General features: G+C 36.5%; 4 protein-coding genes across 8 annotated transcripts in view; 1 reads left to right on the top strand and 3 right to left on the bottom strand.

Annotated features, from left to right (window-relative positions):
• Positions 1 to 8: 8 nt before the first annotated feature.
• ccdc124 (coiled-coil domain containing 124) lies at positions 9 to 4,185 on the bottom strand. Its single transcript, XM_007541226.1, has 5 exons — positions 4,078 to 4,185; positions 1,795 to 1,972; positions 850 to 1,042; positions 669 to 774; positions 9 to 576 (listed from the first exon to the last, which is right to left on the bottom strand). The coding sequence occupies exons 2-5, from the start codon at positions 1,951 to 1,953 to the stop codon at positions 372 to 374; spliced, it is 663 nt and encodes a 220-aa protein (XP_007541288.1). The 5' UTR covers positions 1,954 to 1,972; positions 4,078 to 4,185; the 3' UTR covers positions 9 to 371.
• A 784-nt stretch (positions 4,186 to 4,969) lies between these two features.
• On the bottom strand, positions 4,970 to 11,890 carry cluap1 (clusterin associated protein 1). Of its 5 annotated transcripts, XM_016665105.1 has the most exons (14): positions 10,046 to 10,127; positions 9,657 to 9,684; positions 9,450 to 9,561; positions 9,173 to 9,257; positions 8,905 to 9,084; positions 8,124 to 8,219; positions 7,742 to 7,825; positions 7,507 to 7,640; positions 7,232 to 7,373; positions 6,881 to 6,953; positions 6,680 to 6,790; positions 6,249 to 6,298; positions 5,922 to 5,981; positions 4,970 to 5,466 (listed from the first exon to the last, which is right to left on the bottom strand). In XM_016665105.1, the coding sequence occupies exons 2-14, from the start codon at positions 9,676 to 9,678 to the stop codon at positions 5,281 to 5,283; spliced, it is 1,335 nt and encodes a 444-aa protein (XP_016520591.1). In that variant the 5' UTR covers positions 9,679 to 9,684; positions 10,046 to 10,127; the 3' UTR covers positions 4,970 to 5,280. The 5 variants fall into 5 exon arrangements, with proteins under 5 accessions (XP_016520591.1, XP_007541267.1, XP_016520582.1 ...); XM_007541205.2 differs by lacking the exon at positions 5,922 to 5,981 and having other exon boundaries at positions 10,046 to 10,126; XM_016665096.1 differs by lacking the exon at positions 10,046 to 10,127 and adding an exon at positions 11,807 to 11,890 and having other exon boundaries at positions 5,376 to 5,981.
• jak3 (Janus kinase 3 (a protein tyrosine kinase, leukocyte)) overlaps positions 11,755 to 20,808 on the top strand; it is a 28,781-nt gene continuing 19,727 nt past the window's right edge. The window contains exon 1 of the mRNA XM_016665063.1: positions 11,755 to 11,765. The gene's annotated coding sequence lies outside the window, so the exon portion shown is untranslated. The remainder of the gene's footprint in view (positions 11,766 to 20,808) is intronic.
• On the bottom strand, positions 14,078 to 20,489 carry slc5a5 (solute carrier family 5 member 5). The gene is made up of 13 exons (XM_016665115.1): positions 20,382 to 20,489; positions 19,961 to 20,115; positions 19,599 to 19,739; positions 18,847 to 18,976; positions 18,422 to 18,510; positions 17,907 to 18,019; positions 17,300 to 17,370; positions 16,807 to 16,893; positions 15,453 to 15,655; positions 15,157 to 15,254; positions 14,666 to 14,751; positions 14,288 to 14,380; positions 14,078 to 14,150 (listed from the first exon to the last, which is right to left on the bottom strand). The coding sequence occupies exons 1-13, from the start codon at positions 20,394 to 20,396 to the stop codon at positions 14,082 to 14,084; spliced, it is 1,350 nt and encodes a 449-aa protein (XP_016520601.1). The 5' UTR covers positions 20,397 to 20,489; the 3' UTR covers positions 14,078 to 14,081.

The following is a 20,808-nucleotide window of genomic DNA, read 5'->3' as shown; positions in this document are numbered from 1 at the left end:
ACAAAATGTTGATGATTCAGCCGTGAACTTTAATAAGTTATTCCCAAAACATCTGGCTCCCCACCTTCCCAGAAGGGCTAAAGAATAAGTAATTTAATTAATGAGATGCTGAGTTGCCTCATTAAAGGCCATGTTCAGAAACATGATAAACAGTTGTTATTTTGGGAGATGAAAAGCAGTTCCTCTTACTACTAAATTAAACAAAAGAGTCAAGTCCTCTGGCACAGGATAAGGTGTAGCCGGGTGATTGCTGATGAAGCATCATTACTGACACTCTTTTTTTTTTAGTGAAATTATTAGTTTTTCGAATCAAAGTCTCCAATTTGCCTAAGCAAGCAGAGTTTCCAAGCGACACTGTGAAAAAGATGAATTCACTTCGAGTTGTAGGAGGCAAAACGCTGGTTCAGAGGGTTCTCAGGAGATTTGGCCCACTCTTTCTTCAGCTGTTGCTTTAGCTGCGACAACCTCATGTTGGGGTTCTCCATTTTTAGTCGGGGCATGTTTGCTTCCTCAAAGGCAGTAAAAGCAGCTTTCATCCGCCGCTCCGGATGGCGGTCCAGGTCTTCCGGCCCCGTGCTGGGAGACAGCGAAACAACACGAGTCAATGATGACAAACGGCCAACAACCTCTGTAATGACAGCAATGTCAAAATGCCACACGTCTCCTACCTGAGCACAGAGATGGCCTCCTCGATTGTTCGGGCTTCCACACTTCCTTCTTCAGCTATGACTCTGTTAATATTCTCCTCCAGAGGAGTCTCCAGGTGGCTTTTCTCTGTGTGGATGGAAGGGTTTTAATTTTATTTCAACACAAACACATGTGGTCCAGGATCTCCAAACCAAATGCTACCTTTCGGCTTCATCTCCAGCTCTTGCTGCTGCTCATTTTGAAGTACGTCCTGAATTTGAGCACGAGTCACTTTTCCACCAGCTGCTGCCTCCCTCTGTGCTCTTCCTTTAATCCTGGCGTTCTCCTCGTCCAGGAGCCGCTGGTTTTCCTTTTTCCTCTCAAGAAGCTCCAACCGCTTCTTCTCCTTGTCGTCCTGGAGGAAGAGAGAAAGTGTTTCCACTTATTTTATCAACGCAACAAACCAGAGCTTCCTTATTAAATGTTTGCAAAAGTGAAATGGTTATCCTTAAAATATTTCCTATAATACAATACTACTGAGCGTCATTTGCTTATATATGGTTTGTTGCGCAAGTATTCATACACGATGCGCCATCTCACATTTTGTCATAATACTAACCACAAATCCCAGGTCGTTTTGTTAGAATTCGACTGGGTAGACCAACACAGTGAAATGCATAACGGTGAAGTAGAAAGAAGTAGACAGATGGTTTTCAACATTTTTAACAAATTAAGATATGATAAGTGGTAGTCTGCATTGGAATTAAATGTTCCTGAGCCAAAACCATGAGGACCCATCGTCCCAAGCAAACACAGCTGCAAGTCTCTCTCAGCTTTGATTCTGTGCTTCTGAAGTCTGGGAATCCCCCAGTGATATAAAACTGGTGTCTATATACCCATCAACTCCCGGTGGGTTCCCTCTTCCTGCCTCTACCGTGTTTTATAATGGAGGTTGTGTCTTCAGGTTGTTAACTTAACACTTCAGATTTGGCAAGTTAACATTTTCTGCAACCGTCATTTTGCATACTATATAAACAAATAAAAAGGGGAACAAGAGGCAGAAAAGAGAAAATGCAATAGTCAAAGAGCTGATTTGAATAACAAAAGACGATAGATGCGTCCCGTGATTAATTTAGGTTTAATCTATGATTTGACATCTCTGCTCACCTTCCTCTGCTCTTTTTTAAGTACGTGTTTGTCTGTTTCTTGCCAGAGAGCGTCTTCTTCTTCCTTCTTCTTACGGGCGTCTGCCACTGCCTTGGCCTCAGCCTTGCGGGCTTTGGCAGTGGCCGCCTTGGAGTTCTCACCCTGGAACTTCTTTGGCATCCTATCAGCTGCTTTTTAGCTGAAAGACAGGGAGAGGTGAGATAACGTGAAATAAGAGAGGTAGGGGAAGCTTTCATTAAAACACTCTACATGTAGTGAACTTCCTTTTTCAAAGTTATTTAGATTAAAAACATGGAAGATGTAAATGGAATATTATGTCAACAACTGAAGAGATGTAGGTGAAATTCGACAGCAAATTTAAATTTTACAAGGATTCAGATAGAGTTTAACATAATGTCAGCCCACCCTACGCAGCTCTTCTGGTAGGGCTCCCCACAAGGTTTATGGGCATATTTATGAGGATGTTTAAACGGTTCTTTCAAAAGAGCATTTGTGAGGTCAGACACTGGTTGGAAGATCTAGCTTGCAGTCTTCATCCTAATTCATCCTAAAGGTGTTTTGTGAGGTATCAGCTTGTGCCCTAGTGTGCAGTAATGTTTAACAAACTTTTCCAGAAAGCAACTTTTCACTTGACAAGGTTCAGTCAGGGAAGAGCTGTTGTTCTAGCGACAGCCAAACCTAGGCGACGTATCCACTGAATTGATTTGTAACTTCAGAAAACACGTCTCCACTGATCCACTTGATGATAGCCTGCGCTGCAAGTGTTTCCAGCCCTTATATGTAAAATGTGCCTTTAGGAGTAGTTTAACTAAACCATACTACTTTTACTTGAGTAATATTATTATGAAGTGTCATTATCTTATTTGAGTAAAACATATGGATACTCTACCCACTGGGAGCAACTTCGCTGAATGACAAACAGAAATATTTTAGCCAGCATGCATGAGACGCAGTCATACAGTTTGCATTAGTGTGAATCCTCGTTTTTGTACACAAGCTCCATTTGTTATTTTCTTTCTGCTTAGCCTGTTGTATCATTTGTAAATTAAGAAGATAAAGTGAACAGGATACATTGTCACTGGAAGTACCTTTACCCTCTAACATACATACAACCTCCTGTATGAATTATTGTAGTTTAATACATTTTACACAGAAAAAAATAAAAAGAGAAAACTTGGCTGAATTACTTTGTAAAATACCAGAACATCCACCGAGTCTTATATTTTTCATTGTCTGGTAATTTCATTTATACACATTTCATCAAATGTTATGTTTAGTTACTCAGAATATTTTAGCAAATACTTTTTAAACCTTACTTGAGTAATTTCTTGGATGACTACTTCTTGCTTTTGCTTGAGTAAACATAAGTTGACGTAGTTCTACTCGAGTATAATTTTGGGGTGCTCTACCTCTGGTTAGAATACTGCTAATAACTGATTGGAATATTAAGTTGAGTAGCTTTCTTGATACAAACTATTGCACAGGTGCACCTTGTGACAGTGAGAGTGACCCATTGTTTGAGAAATGTTTATAAAAGCTCTGTGGCCATTGAAATGATTGGAAGACCTTAATTCAATTATTTGATTGAGGGAGTCAATGTACATAGCTAATGAAACTACTCATCACAATTTAAAAACGACACTCAAACCACTGTTACATCTCGGTTTGTGACATTGCAGTTTAAATTTTAAAAACTACATAACGTAAATGTGGTTTAGATGACTGTACAAAAATCCATTTGTGGGTGATGCAACCCCTGACGGAACAATGACGGCACATTCCAGCATCAACAAAGAATGGCTGTCAACCTTATGTAAAGGATAACTGTAAACAATCTCCATGTTAATTTATGCGCCACAGCTTCTATTAAACGAGATCTACGGTAGTTTACGACCGAAAAACTGCATCAATCTAGTTTTTTCCCCCCTCACAAACTTAAGACCAAAAATAACGTCTAATTAATCTGATACAAATTATTTTTGTTACATCTCAAGCATGAGTAGTTTGTAAAGCTCACTTAACAAATAGACTGGTTAACAAACAGACAAGCCGATGGGTTACAAACTCATAAATTAAAGCTCAAATATTCTAAAAAAAAAAAAAATGTCAGCATTGTGTTTGTCAGGAGGAGCGACCTAGCATCAGTTAGCCGCTGTTACCCTGATAAAACAGGCTTGTTAACTTATCAAGGAGCTCACAGCTCTCTCAGCTACTTCACTATGTTGTAACTAAACGAACAGTCGTCACACCACTTAGTTGTTCAATTACAAGTCGTTTTCATACCAGGATGAGAGGAAAACCAAGTCCTAGGTAAAAGACAGTTTTCTGTTTCGAAGAGGCATCCGCCACCGCCTCCTAGCGCAGCGCGCATAATGATTGCGTCATGGATGCCTTAATTTCACAAAACACAACATTGATGTCGATTTTATTTTACTTATTGACTTATTATATATATTCTATGTTTACTTATGTATTTTACGTTTTTATTAACTTCATACGTTTCTTTTTTTCTTTTTTTGTTTTTACCGCAAGATAACTTGGTCGTTATGGTTATTTTTGATAAATGTCATCTCTAATGAGCCAAAAACAAAACAAAACACACGAAGATACTACAATCCGTTTAGCTTTTCATATTTATTCGTAAATACATAAGATAATAGACGTAGGTTTTTTTCGATCCAATGAACCAGACTTTAATTATTCAAAATTTCATCAATAACAATAATAAAAAATTAAAACATTAAACCTTACACGCATTTTGCTACTGGCTGATTCTCACAAACAGAGGTGAATAGTAAAAGCTAATTTTCCTTGAGTAACTTTTTGAAAATTACTTTTGAAGCTTGCATGACCATTTGTGCTTTCTCAAAAAGTTGAAAGGCACTCCTACTACTAATTGTATAAGTAAATATTTAGTTTCAATTGTATAAATCCTCTATTTTTATTTTTTACCCACCATACCAGGTAAAAACAACTACAAAGAAGCCACAAGGAAAACTAGACTATGTTAATTTTTTTTTTAAATATTCTTAAGTTACATCTGTTTGAATCCACCAATTAAAAAACCTAGAAAACATTTTTCAGATAAATTATTATTCAAACTTTCTCTCTTTTCTTACCAAGTACTGCTGAGTGTATCCTATTACACATTCCTTTGAAATGATTTACTGAGAGCTCAAATTAGAATTTGTTTAATAGTCACAAATATTTTCCCTTAGAAAGTACAGCATACAATAAAAAAATAAAAAATAAAAAAACTGCCAAAATATGCCCAAACTGCCACATAGATAACTTATTTATAAAACTGTCATATTTGGAAAAGAACAAAAATTAAAACAGAAGTTTTAATTTTATTTTTGTCAGCAGAATATATAAATATCAAAGAACAGAGGATATATCTGCAAATAAAAATGATAGTGGAGCTTTCCAAGAAGTGAGTTCAGCTCGGACATAAAAAAGTGCACAGCTCATGATTGTGTCCCCAACTCAAAAGTCATCATCACTTTCTTCCGGCAGGGCCGGTCTCACTCCTCCCCTAGGAGGTCGATTACTCTTCGACAACAGGACCTGCAAGGTGTCATCCTCCTCCCTCCTCTCTTCTTCTTCACCTTCCTCGTCTTCATCTTCGTCTTCCTCATTATCCTCATCTGCATCAATCTCACTGTCATCACTCTGGAACAGGAAGCAAGCAGCAATAACAACATCAACAAGTAAAAAGTTGAAGTCTACCTATGATAGGACTGTTGGATGATATAACTATATTTTTCCAGGAAAATTAGATTACTAGACACACACAAACACACACTGTGGAAACTTAAAATAAAAAAAACAACAAAAAAAAACATGTTTTTATTCTAACTAAACACATAACCTTGGCAAGGTTTTACTCCTATATCACAAAAAACTTTGAAAAAAAAAAGCATCTGTTGCATTTGAAGGAAAAATACATTCTTACCCCAGACATTAGAACTATTAAAAATATCAGCACAATTCCTTAAAACATAATATAAACCATTTTGACAACACTTTTTTTCAACATTAGGGTTAAATAGGAAATTTGCAAATGGATGTTTCCTTCTAATACATACGGGGACATGAAGGTTAACTGAATCCTTTTCTGAACAAACCTTTCCTTTCCGCTGTTTTTTGGATTCAGGGACTGACCTTCTGGAGACTGCTAAAAGCCCCTTTAAAATCCAAGTGACAATGACAAGAAAATAGCAAAAGGAAACAGACTGATGAAACAGCAAATGAAGAGATACGCCGGAAACCAAAGAAGGTGGTAAATCTGGTCAGAGTTTATAACAGCACAATCTTTAAATGAAGGTTAACAGGAAAATCAATCACACTGAGCCCTGCTGACAGAGCTTGGCGGCAAACAGGACGTAATGTAGCCTGGTTTCAGAAACATTGTGTAAAAAGAGTATCAGTGTGAAGATAAGAACATCACTTACCTCTTCACTGTCATCACCCTGCATGTTGCCAATGAACCGTGCTCCTCTTCCTTCGCAGAAAGGAAAAAGCACAAGCAATTATGAATTTTTAGGACAGAAAGAGTTTTCTGAAAACCATGTTTAATAAAAAATAGAATTTTAGGTGGACCTGTAAAATCAAAATAACTCAATAAATATAATTTAAATATGTAAGAGGCTAGAGAGGACAACTGGAAGTTCCTCTTTTCTTCTTGATGACGGAGAATAAAATAAATATAGGAATGCTGTGCATAACGGTATCAAAAAATCCAAATGAAAAACTATCAAAGTATTTTTAAATAAACTGGTTATCATGGGATGAGACGAATGATAATTAAAAATATAAATTTTGTCTAATTCGTAAAGGCACTAGTTTTTCTTATCACTATCTTGGCTGCAGTCCAGCTGCATACCTGCCATGGGGGCATTTCTTGAGGGCTGTGGCTTAGATGGACGAGATTCTTCAAGGTCACTATCTGACCCTTCGTCCTCTGGAACATCCAAATCAGAATCAGAGTCTTTCACTGTCGAGCACAAAGGCAAAAATGTTTAGACGGAGAAAAAAAAAAAGGTTGTGTTTTAATTCTGCTTGGTTTGGTTCTTGTTTAACTCACATGAGCCCTTCATCAGATCTCTCTCCTCCTCCCTTAGTTTGTGTTGCATTATCCTCAGGCAGTTTTCAGCTTCCTAATGCGTAAGCAAGAAACCCCGTTTTAGATGAAGAGCCGGTTGAACATTTTTAAACTTGGAAACAAGACTCAAGTATTTAATGTAAAACTTAATATGGTTAATCTATAAGTTCCAGACAATGTTGTAGCAAAAATATCCAAGGAATTAATGAGAAAAACAGAAACACAGGCAGGCAGAAAGATGCAAATACTGCATCACATATAATATATCTTTAAAGGGAGGGATTATCAATAGGATTAAGCATTCTACATAGCATATCTATTCCATCCACGCACCTCAAACCTATCCTGCTCCAGCCTGTGGTACTCATCCAGTTGTGACTCCAGGTAGGTGAGGTTTCTGAATTTCTCCACAAAGACTTCATATTGCTTCTGCAGCTCTTCTTCTATCTTTTCATATTCATCCATGAATGCTGGCCTGAAAAATCCAAACATAATTTGAGAAATGTTTCAATGGGTTTTGTTTCAAGACTTATTTCAAATTTCGATCTTTTACATTTAAGATGGTTAAATGTAAAAAAAAAAAAAAAAATAAAAAAATTATAATTGACCTGACACTCTGTAAAGTCTGCAGCCTCTTCTGATGCCTCTCTAGATCCTGCTTCTTCTTCTCTATCTTGGCGTCCAGACTGGTCTCGTCTGAGACGACATTACTAAGCATCTCTTTGATCTTTTCGACAATTTCCTGGTAACAAAGGCAATATGGCACGATCACAGTTTAAAGTATTTAAGCGAATGAAGATGAAAACCAATGGGATTAAAAAGATAAACACTCAGAATACTCACCAGAGTTTCTTTGATTGCAGCTCTCAGTGCCTTTTCTGTCTCATTGATCTCAAGAGGTCGAGCAATGGCAGCAGTTCTCATTTCCTGCGAGCACCAAAAAAGTGAAGACGAAATAAAAGCATTAATGACGGTCATTCATGTATCAAACTGCTTTAAATCTCTTTTTGCAGGATTGCAGAAAGAGATTTAACATTACGTCGACTTCAGAGCATCGAAGCTACTCGCAACATTTCACTCATATTTGCGTTTAAAGAAGCTTGAGAATAACATATCCATAATGCAGGTAAAATCTCTTCACCGATACTAAACTCGAAATAGTCAAGCTTTATTTTATTTTTTTTACCAATATGCTAATATGAAACAACAACCAACTTTGCCTCACCCTGAGCTCTGCCTCTTTCCCCAGTAAATCATACAGAGATGCTCCTCTGGATGTGATTTCAGATGCCAGCTGACGAGCTGCTTTGAGCTCAGAGATCTGCAGAAAAGACATGGAGAGATCAGCTGACTCACATTTGACTCTTTCTTCTTTAACAAAGGAATTAAAGACCTAAATTATTTCAGGGAAAAGAAAACATGAGAAAAGTAGAGACACTGTAGACAATGTGCAAAAAAATAACAACAAAAAAAAAAAGTGTGCAGGCTTGGCAAATAGGTATGTGTCAAATTGATGTTCAGGAGAATACTGCAACCAAAGAACTAAATCAATTTAAAGAAAAGGTATATTTACACTATTATCAGATACAGCATTTCCTATTTCCTGCTGTTTAAATTGTTTAAAATCTCTGACACTGAAACACAACCAGTACGACAAAAAATCAACTCCATGAGTCATTAAAAGTATTGTAAAATCCTTGAGAATGTTGGGTGAAGTTCTTGTGAGTTCTTACAATAAATGTTAACGAACTACATTTTCAACTCTTTTCAAAGAATCGTTGCATTTGGATGGGCTTATATAGACAGAACGCTGTTTACCAATTAGATAGACAAAGTTATTTTGACTGCACATTACATTAACTGTCTTATTAACTATCTAAAGCACTCTTATATGTCCTTTATGTTTTTTTTCCTTTTTTCTTTACTCTTCTTAAAACTGACATTTATTTAATTAAGTTAGTGGACTATCAGCAACACATAAAATTTGAATGATAATTGCACCTCACCCTAGAGCCAAGATCAAACTTGAACTTGTTGCTATCTTCCTCCACTGCATCCTCCAAAGCCATCTGCTTGGTTTTCATGGCATTGTACAGCACCGATGTGATCTTCAGCATCTCTTTCACTGCATAGCCGTCAGCCTGGTAGAGATGCTTGGTGTTTAGCTTGATGTGAGCCTTGGTTGCCTGCAACCGGGTCACACAATGATTAAAACAGAGTGGATTTTAGTTAACTACAGTTAAGGACATATTATCTGTCCAAATAGTATTTCACCATGAATTGAACCACTGCCTTAATGAAGAATATTCTGTCTGACTCTGTGTCCACATCAGTGGGAATATCAACGTGAGGCTCGTATCTACAATAAAAGAGAAAAGAACATGAGAACCAATGACTATTTTAGAACAGCTCTTTAATTTGTTAATCAGGATTAGAAGAAATATTTCGACTGGAATGACGGATGTGAAAATACCACATGAAGGCGAAGAACTATCTGAGCAGAAGTGTTGTTATTACAAGAAGCATTTCGATTTTAAAAGCTGAAACATACCTCCTTACAAGCCATATTAGGATTTCTGTTACTAGGGTGAAGTTTGGTGTTACGAAATTTTCCATAGATATGAGGCGAGGGTAGCCCAAGGCCCTCATCATTTCTGTGAAGTCTGCCAAATCACAAACATATTCAGTTCTATTCTAACATCTGCAGCAAAATAATGATTGGTAGATAAAAGGTGGAGAAATACAAGGTTTCACTTACTTTTTAAATCTCTGAAGGACATGTTGACCTGAAAGAAAGGAAAAACGAAAGAAAAAAAAAATACTTGTTTTCATAATAATTGATCAGAATTATTGTTTCTTTATTTATAATCCAGTGAATGTTATTCTTAGCAAGCAACGTTTCACACTTGTTCTAAGTAGTAGAAGAAACGAAAGCATAAATAAATATCTACAGTTTATAGATTTAATTTCACAGCTGTGTTAGCTAAGCCTGTATAGCTACTCATTAGCTCGAAGTTAGCTGAAAGCTAATGATCTGCGTCGCTTTGAGTGGCTAAAGAGATGTTAATCTATAATATTGCATCTTTTACAACTCATTTCGCATAAATTACATATGTCCTAGGGCGTTTACAGACATCATTTTGTTACCTGGTACCGTTACAAAGACGATCCCGTGGTCTATGCTATAAATGGTCGCTATGGAAACACATTCTGTTCTACGGAAAGTCAAAGCGGTCAAATGTTCGAAGCAAAAATTGAGAAGAGGTCACACCGCTGAGAAACGGAAGTTTAAAAATAGTTTATTTTAACCAATAAGTTTGTTTCTAACTTATTGGAAGTTAGAAACAAACCAAAGAACTGTGGTTCTTTAGTTTGTTTGAACTATGGAACCAAAGGTTCCTTTTAAAAATGTGTTACATTTTGAGGTAACACAGACATACCTCAAAATGTTACAAAATATGTGAAATATGTACTTTCTAATGTGTAAACAGCAATATTGATTGGTGTTCATCAGATATTATCAGACCAAATGATGCAATCACATAAATCTCCTTATATCGCCATTTTACTTACAAGTAACATCTTTCAACACCGCTTTATTCCCATGGCAGCTGTGGCTCGTTGTTTTTATTTATAAAATAACGTAAAGAGGCTGGTTAGATTGTCTTATACAGAATATCTTAATTAATTTTAAGCCTTCTAATTAACTTTGTTTTAATTTTTTTAACCAAATTTACAGATGAGTCCATTCAACCATTAACAGTTTAAGAGAGATATGGTGTTATGGTCTCCAGTAAACTCCTAAATAAAACGAAAACTGAATATTTTTTGCCTGCTTCCTTGTCAGACTGGCTCCATTTTAGTGATTTTTTTAATTCTTAAAATCAGACAGTGACACTGAACCAAAAATGCAGTTATGTTCCTTTTGGAGGCCAATTTTATTTTTCTATAAGGGTAGATTAGTTAATAATAATTTTAAAACATATATTTAAACTAACTCTGACTATATTTGTATGGTGCAAATTTGCTTGATAATCTAAAACATTTATTATGACCAAACAACAACAACAACAACAACACAAGATAATTTTAAGGGCAAGTATTTTTTGTTAAATCCCATGGCTGTGGGGACCTGTTTCTGCCCCTGTGATGGAGAAACGTATTATTTTGACTAAGCTATATTATAATAAAGAGTATTTTATTGTTTTGAGAGCTAGGTCAAAAGTATGAGATAGCCATTATGAGATCCATGTCCTTTTGTTTTCAAATACTGGCAGAAACAAGCTTCTATACAGGATGCTTCTAAAAAATACTTCCAAATATAAAAAAATGCAACAACAACAACAACAACAACAACAAAAAAAACTGCATTTGTTTTGCTTATTTATTCAAAAGTACAAGTAAGAGTTTCAAATATGGGAATGGGGCTTGTAATTATTGCAATCAGGTGGAAACAGTGGAGAATGTCTTGTTAGAATGTGATAAATACTCAGAGGAACGTCAGCTTTTAACGTCATTACTAAGCAGAAAGAATATAGGACTGTCTATGATCAATCTATTAGGTAATAAATCAAAATATGTTAGAAATCTCTTATTTAGCTTCTTAAATAACATTGGGTTAATGAGTCATATTTAGGATATGTGTAAGTATGTGTGTATGCCAGTGGATGCTCATGCATTCATACATGTATTTAATGAGTGTGTTAAGATGTGAATTTGCACATCGTACACATCATTGAGGTGTGTCCCGGTGGGACGTGCCCGGAACACCCCACCAGGGAGGCGTCCAGGAGGCATCCTTACCAGATGCCCGCGCCAAGTTGGATGCCAGCTGCCAATAAAAATCAAAACAAGAGTTTCTAATTTTGTAAAGCTGCAGTACTGTTGCAATCCACTAGACGGCGATACCTGTCAGTTCTCCTTCCGACCAGTCCATTGGAACTATGGGCTGTTCAACTGACGCAGAGCATGATGGAGCAAACTGGTGAGCCCCCTCACAACAATAACATCCCGGCAGGTAATGAACCGCCTGCCTGCGGCCTTCACAGCAAACGACTCAAAGAACTGGAAAATGCCGCCCTGCAGACCAGCTTGATATCACAAATGGAGACAGAATCCGGGGCGGACGCCGGGAGCTGGACGGAGCAGGAGTCCGGGCAAGGTGAGCAGCCGAACGGGTTGCCCTTGAGCCAGCAGCGTTCGGCGCCTCTGCAGCTCGGCGTGGACACGGAGGCGGAAGAAGTGGAGCCGGGGACAAACGTGGCCAAGCAGCGGGTGGAAGAAGAAAGGACGCTGACGGACCATTTAAACAAACGACTCCTTTCTTCGTTTCTGGAAAAACTTAACGAAAGGGACCTGGCGCTCCCTGGCGTGCAGCGCCTGGACTGTGCTGTAGCCGAAGAGGATTCGAACAGGGCCGCGGATGATTGGTGAGGCGCCTCGGCCTGACGATCCGCAGCAGCACGGAGATGGTTGGAGGATCCAGGACCAACGTGCACGGAAGCACAATCTTCACAACATTAAAGACTGACGTACTAGTTTGATTTATGAAAGCTTACAGCAAGAGTGTTTGGGGATATTATGTTTTGTCTGAATGCTTGAATTATTAAAAAAAAAAAATGCAATAAAAGAACACCATGTGAAATGAACCGCCTTTGTACTTGGTGTTCTCGTTGTGTATCTGGCAGCCATGATGGTTTCAGCTGCTTTACTTAACATCACGTGTACTATGAAGAAAACTAACATGTCAGCTCTTTCATAAATAGTTTATATTTCCTTCACATACATTGATGGTTACATTTAAAAATACTGTAGAAACGGGAAACTTATTTTGAAGTATATTCAGGTTTACTAAAATTGATGTAAAATGCAGAAAAAAGTTGAATAAAAGTTATTTTAAAATTTTAGAAGTTATTAAAAAGATCCCAATTGCTCTATACAGGAGGAGAAACCTCAAATCACTTCAATGTTTTTTCTAGCATATGGATAAAATTAAGTAGTTGTAAATTGTATTTTTATTTAAGATGTCACAAGCACAGGTGGATAAGTGGTTTCAAGGTATGGATTGTTTTAGAAAAATAAAAAAAAAAGTTTAAAACTAAGTTTTACATTTAACCACATTTATTTTAGATTCTCAAGGAACCTGGGAACTTGATTTAAATTTATTAAATAGTGACAAAGTGGTATAAATTTTAAGTCCTTGAAACGTTTAACATTATTGTATGATTAAATACAATGTTCTAACTTTTTTGGATGAGTTAAACTGTAAATTCAAGTGCTAACACATTCCTTATTTTGTTACTTTTATTAACCCCATCATTTTAAAAGTAACACAAAAACCATCACAAACAATTTCCAGTGTGCAGACAATAATTAACACAAGATAATCCTGCTTTGATTAAGTGTAAGAAACCTATGGATGGATTTTGAGAATAAAGCAGAGGCTTCTGTACAATGCAGCACTTTTCCAAGTAGCATAAACCTAACAAAATAGAAAATTGTTTAGGCTGACAACTCTATTGGAAATTGTAATATAATTTAAAAATAAGAGTAAGAAAACATAACAGTATTTTTAAAAAATCAACATTTTTAAAAATGGTAACTTCATACAAAATAAACATGTAGTAGTCATTCAAGTCTTTGTGTGTTTGTTATATTAATTTTACAGTTCACTTTTCATATATTTTTTGAAAAGTAACCCAAACTGTTTTCAATAAAGATGTGTCAACTGATGTTTTGTATATGACCATGCTGACTCATCATTTACATTTGACCCACTTTGCTTCCAATAATAAAAAAACAGAAATAAACAAAGGCCAGATAACAGAGCATGAAATAAGGAAACCATCACTAAATTACGGCAAATGTACACACAGATTTAAACCGTTGTTTCTGCTTCCCATCATTCTTGTGTTGACACATTGCAGGTGCACATCTTTCCCGAAACAGTACATACCAGAAGGAAATGAAAGTCTTTCATCACATTTTACTGTACTGGATACTATATATATATTTATGACTCTTTGGAAGACCAATGACTCTGAATGTGTGTCAGGATTTTGAAACTTCAAATGATAAGATAAAAAAACAACTTTACTGCTACTACAGAGGAAATTCCACTATTCGCTATGAGTAATTCGGAGGTTAATACCATTTAAAAACTACATCCTCTTTTTTTTCCCATTTACAGCACATCGTCTCTGGGTAGGCTCTTCAAAGGAACCACGAGTCGGTTGTCTATTAATTTGTCCTCCTGAAAAACAGATTGGAACAATAAAAAAAACTTTGAAATACTTGACTCATTATAATATTCTGACTTTTTTTTTTTTTTTAAAGACAAACAGTTCCAACAACTCTACACCAGTTTTGGCATACATTTGGTTTCTTTACCTGGTTATTTCCTATGTGAACCGCAGATATCTGTTGTGTATTCCTGCATGCATTCTGAACGAAGCAGGGGAACATCCTGGATATCACATCGGTCTTAAGACAAAAAAATAATAACAGAGATACTGTCAATGAATGCTCTTAAAAGACATTTGTCATAAATGGAAAGCATGTCTGAGATCTATAAAAGCTGCTGAAATGTCTAAATTAAGTCAAGTTTAAATTCACATACATATTTAGCAGTAAAAAAATGTCAAACTAGACTTTTCAGCTTAGAGAGGGACATAGTAAATAGATATAAATGGTTACATAAATTATCAGGGAATAATTTATGGCACTTCCATTCATTAGACAATTATTTCTGTTTAAAAAAAATATTACTCTGCTTTCTGACGAGATCTCCATCTCCTTTTTATTCAGGTCCCACCATAACAACCCCTTTTTAATTTGACTCCTCTTTGTTGGCCCTGTGTGCAATAGAAACATGAGAGTTTGTTCATGTATGCATAAAACTTAAAGGAAAAGAAAAAATCATTATTTTTTAGTAGCTCTGTGTTAAAGCCCTTAACTTAACATTTTGGACTGATATGAGCTACATCTTCTTGTAAATATTCACACCCATTATGTTTCACATTTTGTCACCTCATAACTATAACTATAATCTTGTAGCTGTGACAACATCTACAACATATAAACATATAAAACTCTTTCAAAATACACAGATGTTGTCTGGTTGTAACATTACCCAGATATTTTCAAGGGATGTGAATATGTTTGCAATAAATGTAAATCGGAAAGATTTGGTTCAATGTGTCAGAGTGACCCTGCAGTTTTCACAACATTGACTTACGTAACACTCATTATCTCTTTACCTGTTGCATAGCTCACTATCATTCCCACCAGTATGACTGAACTGGTGGCCATGGCTCCAAAATAGAGGTAAGACATGGAGTAGAAGTTGAGGAGGCCACTGTTTTTAGAAAAAACAAAACAAAACCAACAACAAAAGAGCTAAGACATTTTATATTTTTTCATCTTAATCTCTCTGCACAGTCTGTGTATAGCAGTCATAAACCTTTCATGTGAGTAGTTAAGCTAAGATTAAAAGAAAAGTTTCATGTTTAATGATTAGAAATAGATCAACATCTGAAAAGCTGTGTCTGCTAACCCTTGGTGTTTGGGATGAAATGGGGTCAAGATGGAAACCTCATCCAGGTTAGAGCTGTTGTTTTTTGTGCCATTAGCAAAGCTGCAGCCGTCTGTGAAGCTGGGCAGGACACCCATGGTCTCCTCACTGGGTGGGTGAAGAGTTGAACCCACAGCCAGCCACAGAGAGACACAGAATCCCGCCAATATCCCCGAGTACGCGCCCTGCAAAAAGGATAAAATACCCTAATAATCGGCAGCAGTATTATTGAATACCAACAACAGTGTCTAAAAATGAATTTGTTCCTTTCAGCCCATCAGCATGCTCTGTTTTTTTTTCTTTGCATAAAAGAAAACCCAATAAACCCCTGAAGGCCTGATTTCAAAAAGGCGTTGGACTGTACTTCAGCAGCAAACAGAAGAACAAGCACTCGAGAATGCAGCTATCATAAAAGATAATGCTTCTTTCAACAGATATAAAAATAAAACAAAGGAAACAGGAAGTCAGTCCATCTTCCTGTTAATATGACTACATACAGCTTCTGAGATCAATGTGCACGAGGTCATGTCTGAAAATTATTACCTTTACTCTGATTGTACATCATAAAAAAGGAAATTTCCATTCCACAGTCGGGTTAATGAACAAGAAAACCTTCTTTGTGGGATAGATAGCAACAAAGACAAATTATGACATTTACAACACTTTAGTGTTTGCTTTAAAACACAAACAAATGCAATTGAAAATCTTTCTAGTCAAACAGTTTGCTGTACACATAACATAGGGATTCTGGGGTCCGGTTGAGACTTCAAACCATGTTTGAAATTTTAATAGTCAGTAGTTTGCTGTTTGCATTAGGTTTTTTTTTGTTTGTTTGTTGAAAAGTTTGAGTTAAAAAGCGTCACCTGTCTTCACGTCACACCTTCACAGTTTACATTTCCAGCTTCCCTGCAGTAATAGGACCAAGCAGGTCTCCAACCAGTACCAATTAAATGATATGTTTTATTTTTTCCCTGTACATACATTGATACCTATTTAATCTAAGCCTGTGCCTTCAAAAAAAAATTTTTTTTCATGGAATTTTATATTTACCCACTAGTTGGCAGCAGAGTTAATGTTCAAGAGGTAGCAGAAGTAGTAGTAGCTGATTTAAACAACAAATAATAATAATAATAATAATAATAATAATAATAATAATAATAATAATAATAACTTTAAATGTGTTTTTTGATTATTTTGATTAAATGCACCTTCTATTTGCTTTTGCCCTTCTTCTGCTTGACTTAACTAGTGGTAGCAATTGTATTTTTACTACCACCAAGGTCAGAGTTTGTATTTTGTAAATCATAAGTTTTTAAGGCGGTTGGCAAACACTCACCAGCCTGTTTGTTCCTGGGACAAACATTCCCAAAATGAATACGCCCAGAACTGGACCACTGACCACACCCATGACAGTGAACGAACCCTGAGGAAAGAAGACAAGCAACATTCTGGGTTCAAAACAAAACGAATTAAAATCCAGGAGTGAAGATGAAAGTAACTGATTGAAACTTATTTCAAATCAGACAATAATACAACCGATTGGTTGGATGCAAGCATCACACTCACAGCAGTTTTATTTATTTACTTAATTCATCTATTCTGTGGGAGCTTTTTTTTCCAAGGGTCAATGGGCTTATCAGGTCAGTTCTTACCCTAGGATTACCTAGGGTAAGAACTGTATGCACACATACACGCTGTGCTCCAGCGTGTATGTGTGCAAGCTGGAGCACACATACACGAAGAGAAGATATAAACTGTGCACAGGAAGTCAGGGTTCGAACCCAGGAGCTTCTTGTTGTGAGGCATTCAAATATTTCTGTATAATATACCTGAAGAACCCCCCAGTCCAGGAAGGAGGAGAGAGCTGCTACAGTGATACATCCAGCTCCATACAGGAACGCTTTAAGAAAGAGAAGGAGAAATGTTTACTCTTCTAGACTTGCAGCTTAGATATGTCTGATCAAGTTCAACCTGAAAGGTCAACTTGAACTCATCAAGGAGTTTGAAATAAAATATTTGTTTTTTTAATACTTTCTGTGTTAATTACAGAGTTGATATCAGTAGAAGGTTGTACTTTCCTGGAAAAGATGTTTTGTTCCTGGTGGCATGAAAGATGATTGTCATATCTATGATTACTTTGAATCTTTTATGAATGGGATTTATTTGTTTGAATACTTTTATACACTTGCACATAAACTGGTAGATATTGCTTTGTAAAAAAAACAACCTCATGATTACATTTGTTTTAATTTGGCACCAATAAACTAAATTAAATTAGCATTAGATTCCCAGCAGCTTGATGCCAGTATTAAGGTTTTCAGCTGGATTTTAGACCTGTCTTTGACTTTTCAACTTTTCAACCAGCCTTTGCACTAATTTTAAGAAGTGGTGCTGAAATCAAAATCCTTTTCACTTGCTTAGTAAGAATCAACCTACACAGTCCTTTGGAAACCAGGACCAGTTTCTTCTGTTCCATCTTGAGCAGATGAGGCCTCAGTATATCCTCCATCGTCACTGCAGCCATGGCGTTGATACTCGTGGAGGCAGTGCTGTTAAAAAACAACGCCAATCATTTCACTTCTGGATGTCATAAGAGTTTAAAAAAATAATGTGTGTATGTATGTGTGTAATAATGGGTGTCAGAGCAGCAGTAGGAAGAGGACTTAAATAAAATTATATTTTAATAAATAAGACTAAGCTGAGGCAATGTTATTTTTTCTGTAAAAATACAAAGGCCTTCAGCTTTTCTTACATGGTTGGATTATGCACAATGTTTCATAAAGAGGTTACATCCACCCATGTCAAACCATAATATCTGATACATTAAAAGAAACCATGCAAGGAACCACTCAAAAGTTGCAATTGTAATCTATGGTCTCAAGTTAAAAAAAACTTCAGTGTATTCAGAGAGCATCTGGCAGCAGAACTGAGAAAAAACTGATTTTGAATACCTGAGAGTCCCACTGTATGCACAGGCAAGGAAAAGACCTGGGAATCCTGGATGATTACTGAATATGTCCAACACGAAGTATGGCATGTACTTTATTAGAACAGAACAGGAAAAGTAGAATAGACTGTTAGTGTGTAACTTTGGACAGAAGCAATTCATACGTGGAAACCATGATCACCCCTAAAATTATTTATAGAGTCGGGAAATAAACCTATTCATGGTATCATTAGCTAGAAACCGAGAGTACAAGAAAACAGAACTAACTTCAAGCTTATTGTTTTGCATTACAAAACATGGTGGGATAAGACAAACAACAACATACTTAAATAGTACCAGAAATTGAATTAACTTTGGTTGAAACACTGCGTCACTTTTGAGTTATTGTAAGGCAAATTCATCTGCCTTTGCCCAGAGTCATCAGCATACCAGATCAGGTGCAGAAATCCTCCCAGATTTCAGCGGGTCGCAGAGGTTGTAATAAGCAAACATGACGATACCGCAGGTTGCTGCGCTGCTCACAATGAGGCACAGACCGATCTGATTTACAAACAGAGCCCTGGAAAATAAATTAAAAAAAAGTGTACTTTATTAAATTAATCCTGTAATTGTGTTTGATTCTAAGCAGTCAAGTGAGGCAAATATGGGAAAAGAAATGTCAGTTATGTGTGTCATATCTATTATTGAATGATAAGGTGCAAGCAGATTAACTAAAATAAGTTAAACAACAAAGGCATGACAGGAAATCTAGAAAACTCATAAATTCAAAAACATAGAGCCATGTGGCAAAAGAGCGCAAAGACAAATACATAACATTGTCCAGTAATGGTTGTTATTATTTTGTGGTGCTGTGTATTAGATGTATTCTTTTTTTTTTCTTTTACATTTTACATGTAAAACAATATTTTTTGGGGAACTGAGATTTCCTCGGACACTTGAGTAACTTCCATTCGTCTCTGGAATCTGCATAACATGTTCCATGCTTTTGTACTGTTAACAAGATAAATTACAACTAACTAGTCCAACTATGATGGACTAGCAACCTGTCCAGGCAGTTCTATGCCTCTTGCTTATTAATTAGCCATTAGCTATAGGCTCCAGCGTCCTCATGATCCAGGCAGGACTAGGAATCAATCAACAATGGATAGAGGAACATGTGAGTAATTTATAAAAACACTCACCACTGGGCTGCTTTCTCTGATCGGCAGGAAATGTAGCGCTGAACTTGTGCTTGGTTTACCCCGTACATGGACAACCAAACCATGGAGCCCCCAACACTGAGGCTCCAGAAGGTGTAACGTTTCCGTGGATCGACATCAAAACTGTGGAGGAAAATCAAGAACAGAATAAAGCACAACTAGAAACCTAAAACTAAATACATTTTGTGCTGAATATAGCTTGAGGTATTAATAAGAGGTGGAATGTTATTTCTAATCAGTGACTTTAACCTTTGTCATCTGTAATAATCACTGTTATTTTAAAATGATCAAATTGCAGACTGGACCTCGAAATGGACACAGATCAATACAAAAAAGGCTTTTACTCATTGAAATTAAGGCGTGACCCATTGCTGGCAATCTCCAGTACTTGTGCAGGACCGCCAACCAGAATTGTCCCTTGGATGAAAATTGCCACGAAGCCTGATAACATGACAACAATCTGGAAGACGTCGGTCCAGATAACAGCCCTCATGCCGCCCTGCACACAAACATTAGAGGAGAAAGACAGAGTGAGAAACCTGGAATGATGTCAGACACGGTTCTGCGAATGCAGGGCGAGAACATGCTCCCCTCAGAAAAATCCCAGGCCAGGATTTGAACCCTGGATCTTCTTGCTACAAGGCAGCATTGCTAACAACTGCTCCACTGCACTGCCCAGTGGAAGGACATTAAATATAAGAAAGGTTGCAGTAACCCTGTTTGCATAAATATTTGCGCCCTTTGAGAATACCTTATTGTTCTTACCAGTGTGGTGTACATGGTGCAAATGAACCCCGTGGAAAAGAGAGACACCCAGATACTGAGTCCAGCAGCTGCAAAATCGAATGGGTTTGATCATTAATATCAAAGGTTTATTTATTTATTTAAGCAACTTATCACTTTATAAATTTAACTATTGTAGTATAGTTGCTACTTTTTCAAAAATATAAAAAACAACAGCAACAAAAATAAATTAAACTGGTATTGAAATGAAATAAAAGATGGAGATATGTTTAGCTGTAATAACAGTCTTAGTACATTTAATATTTAAAATACATTTTATGACAAAAAATAAATTGTAGTGTTTTATGCTACATTAAAAGTTTTATTTATAAGCAAATATTCACAAGAATTTCTCTTATTGTGAAATTAATGGTTTAAAACTTAAAACTTCACTGCAACAAGTTTCTGG

Source organism: Poecilia formosa, unplaced genomic scaffold, assembly GCF_000485575.1.
Source record: "Poecilia formosa unplaced genomic scaffold, Poecilia_formosa-5.1.2 Scaffold10, whole genome shotgun sequence".
Classification (NCBI taxonomy): domain Eukaryota; kingdom Metazoa; phylum Chordata; class Actinopteri; order Cyprinodontiformes; family Poeciliidae; genus Poecilia; species Poecilia formosa.
The sequence above is the reverse complement of the archived record's forward strand: the minus strand, read 5'-3'. Positions and strand labels throughout refer to the sequence as shown.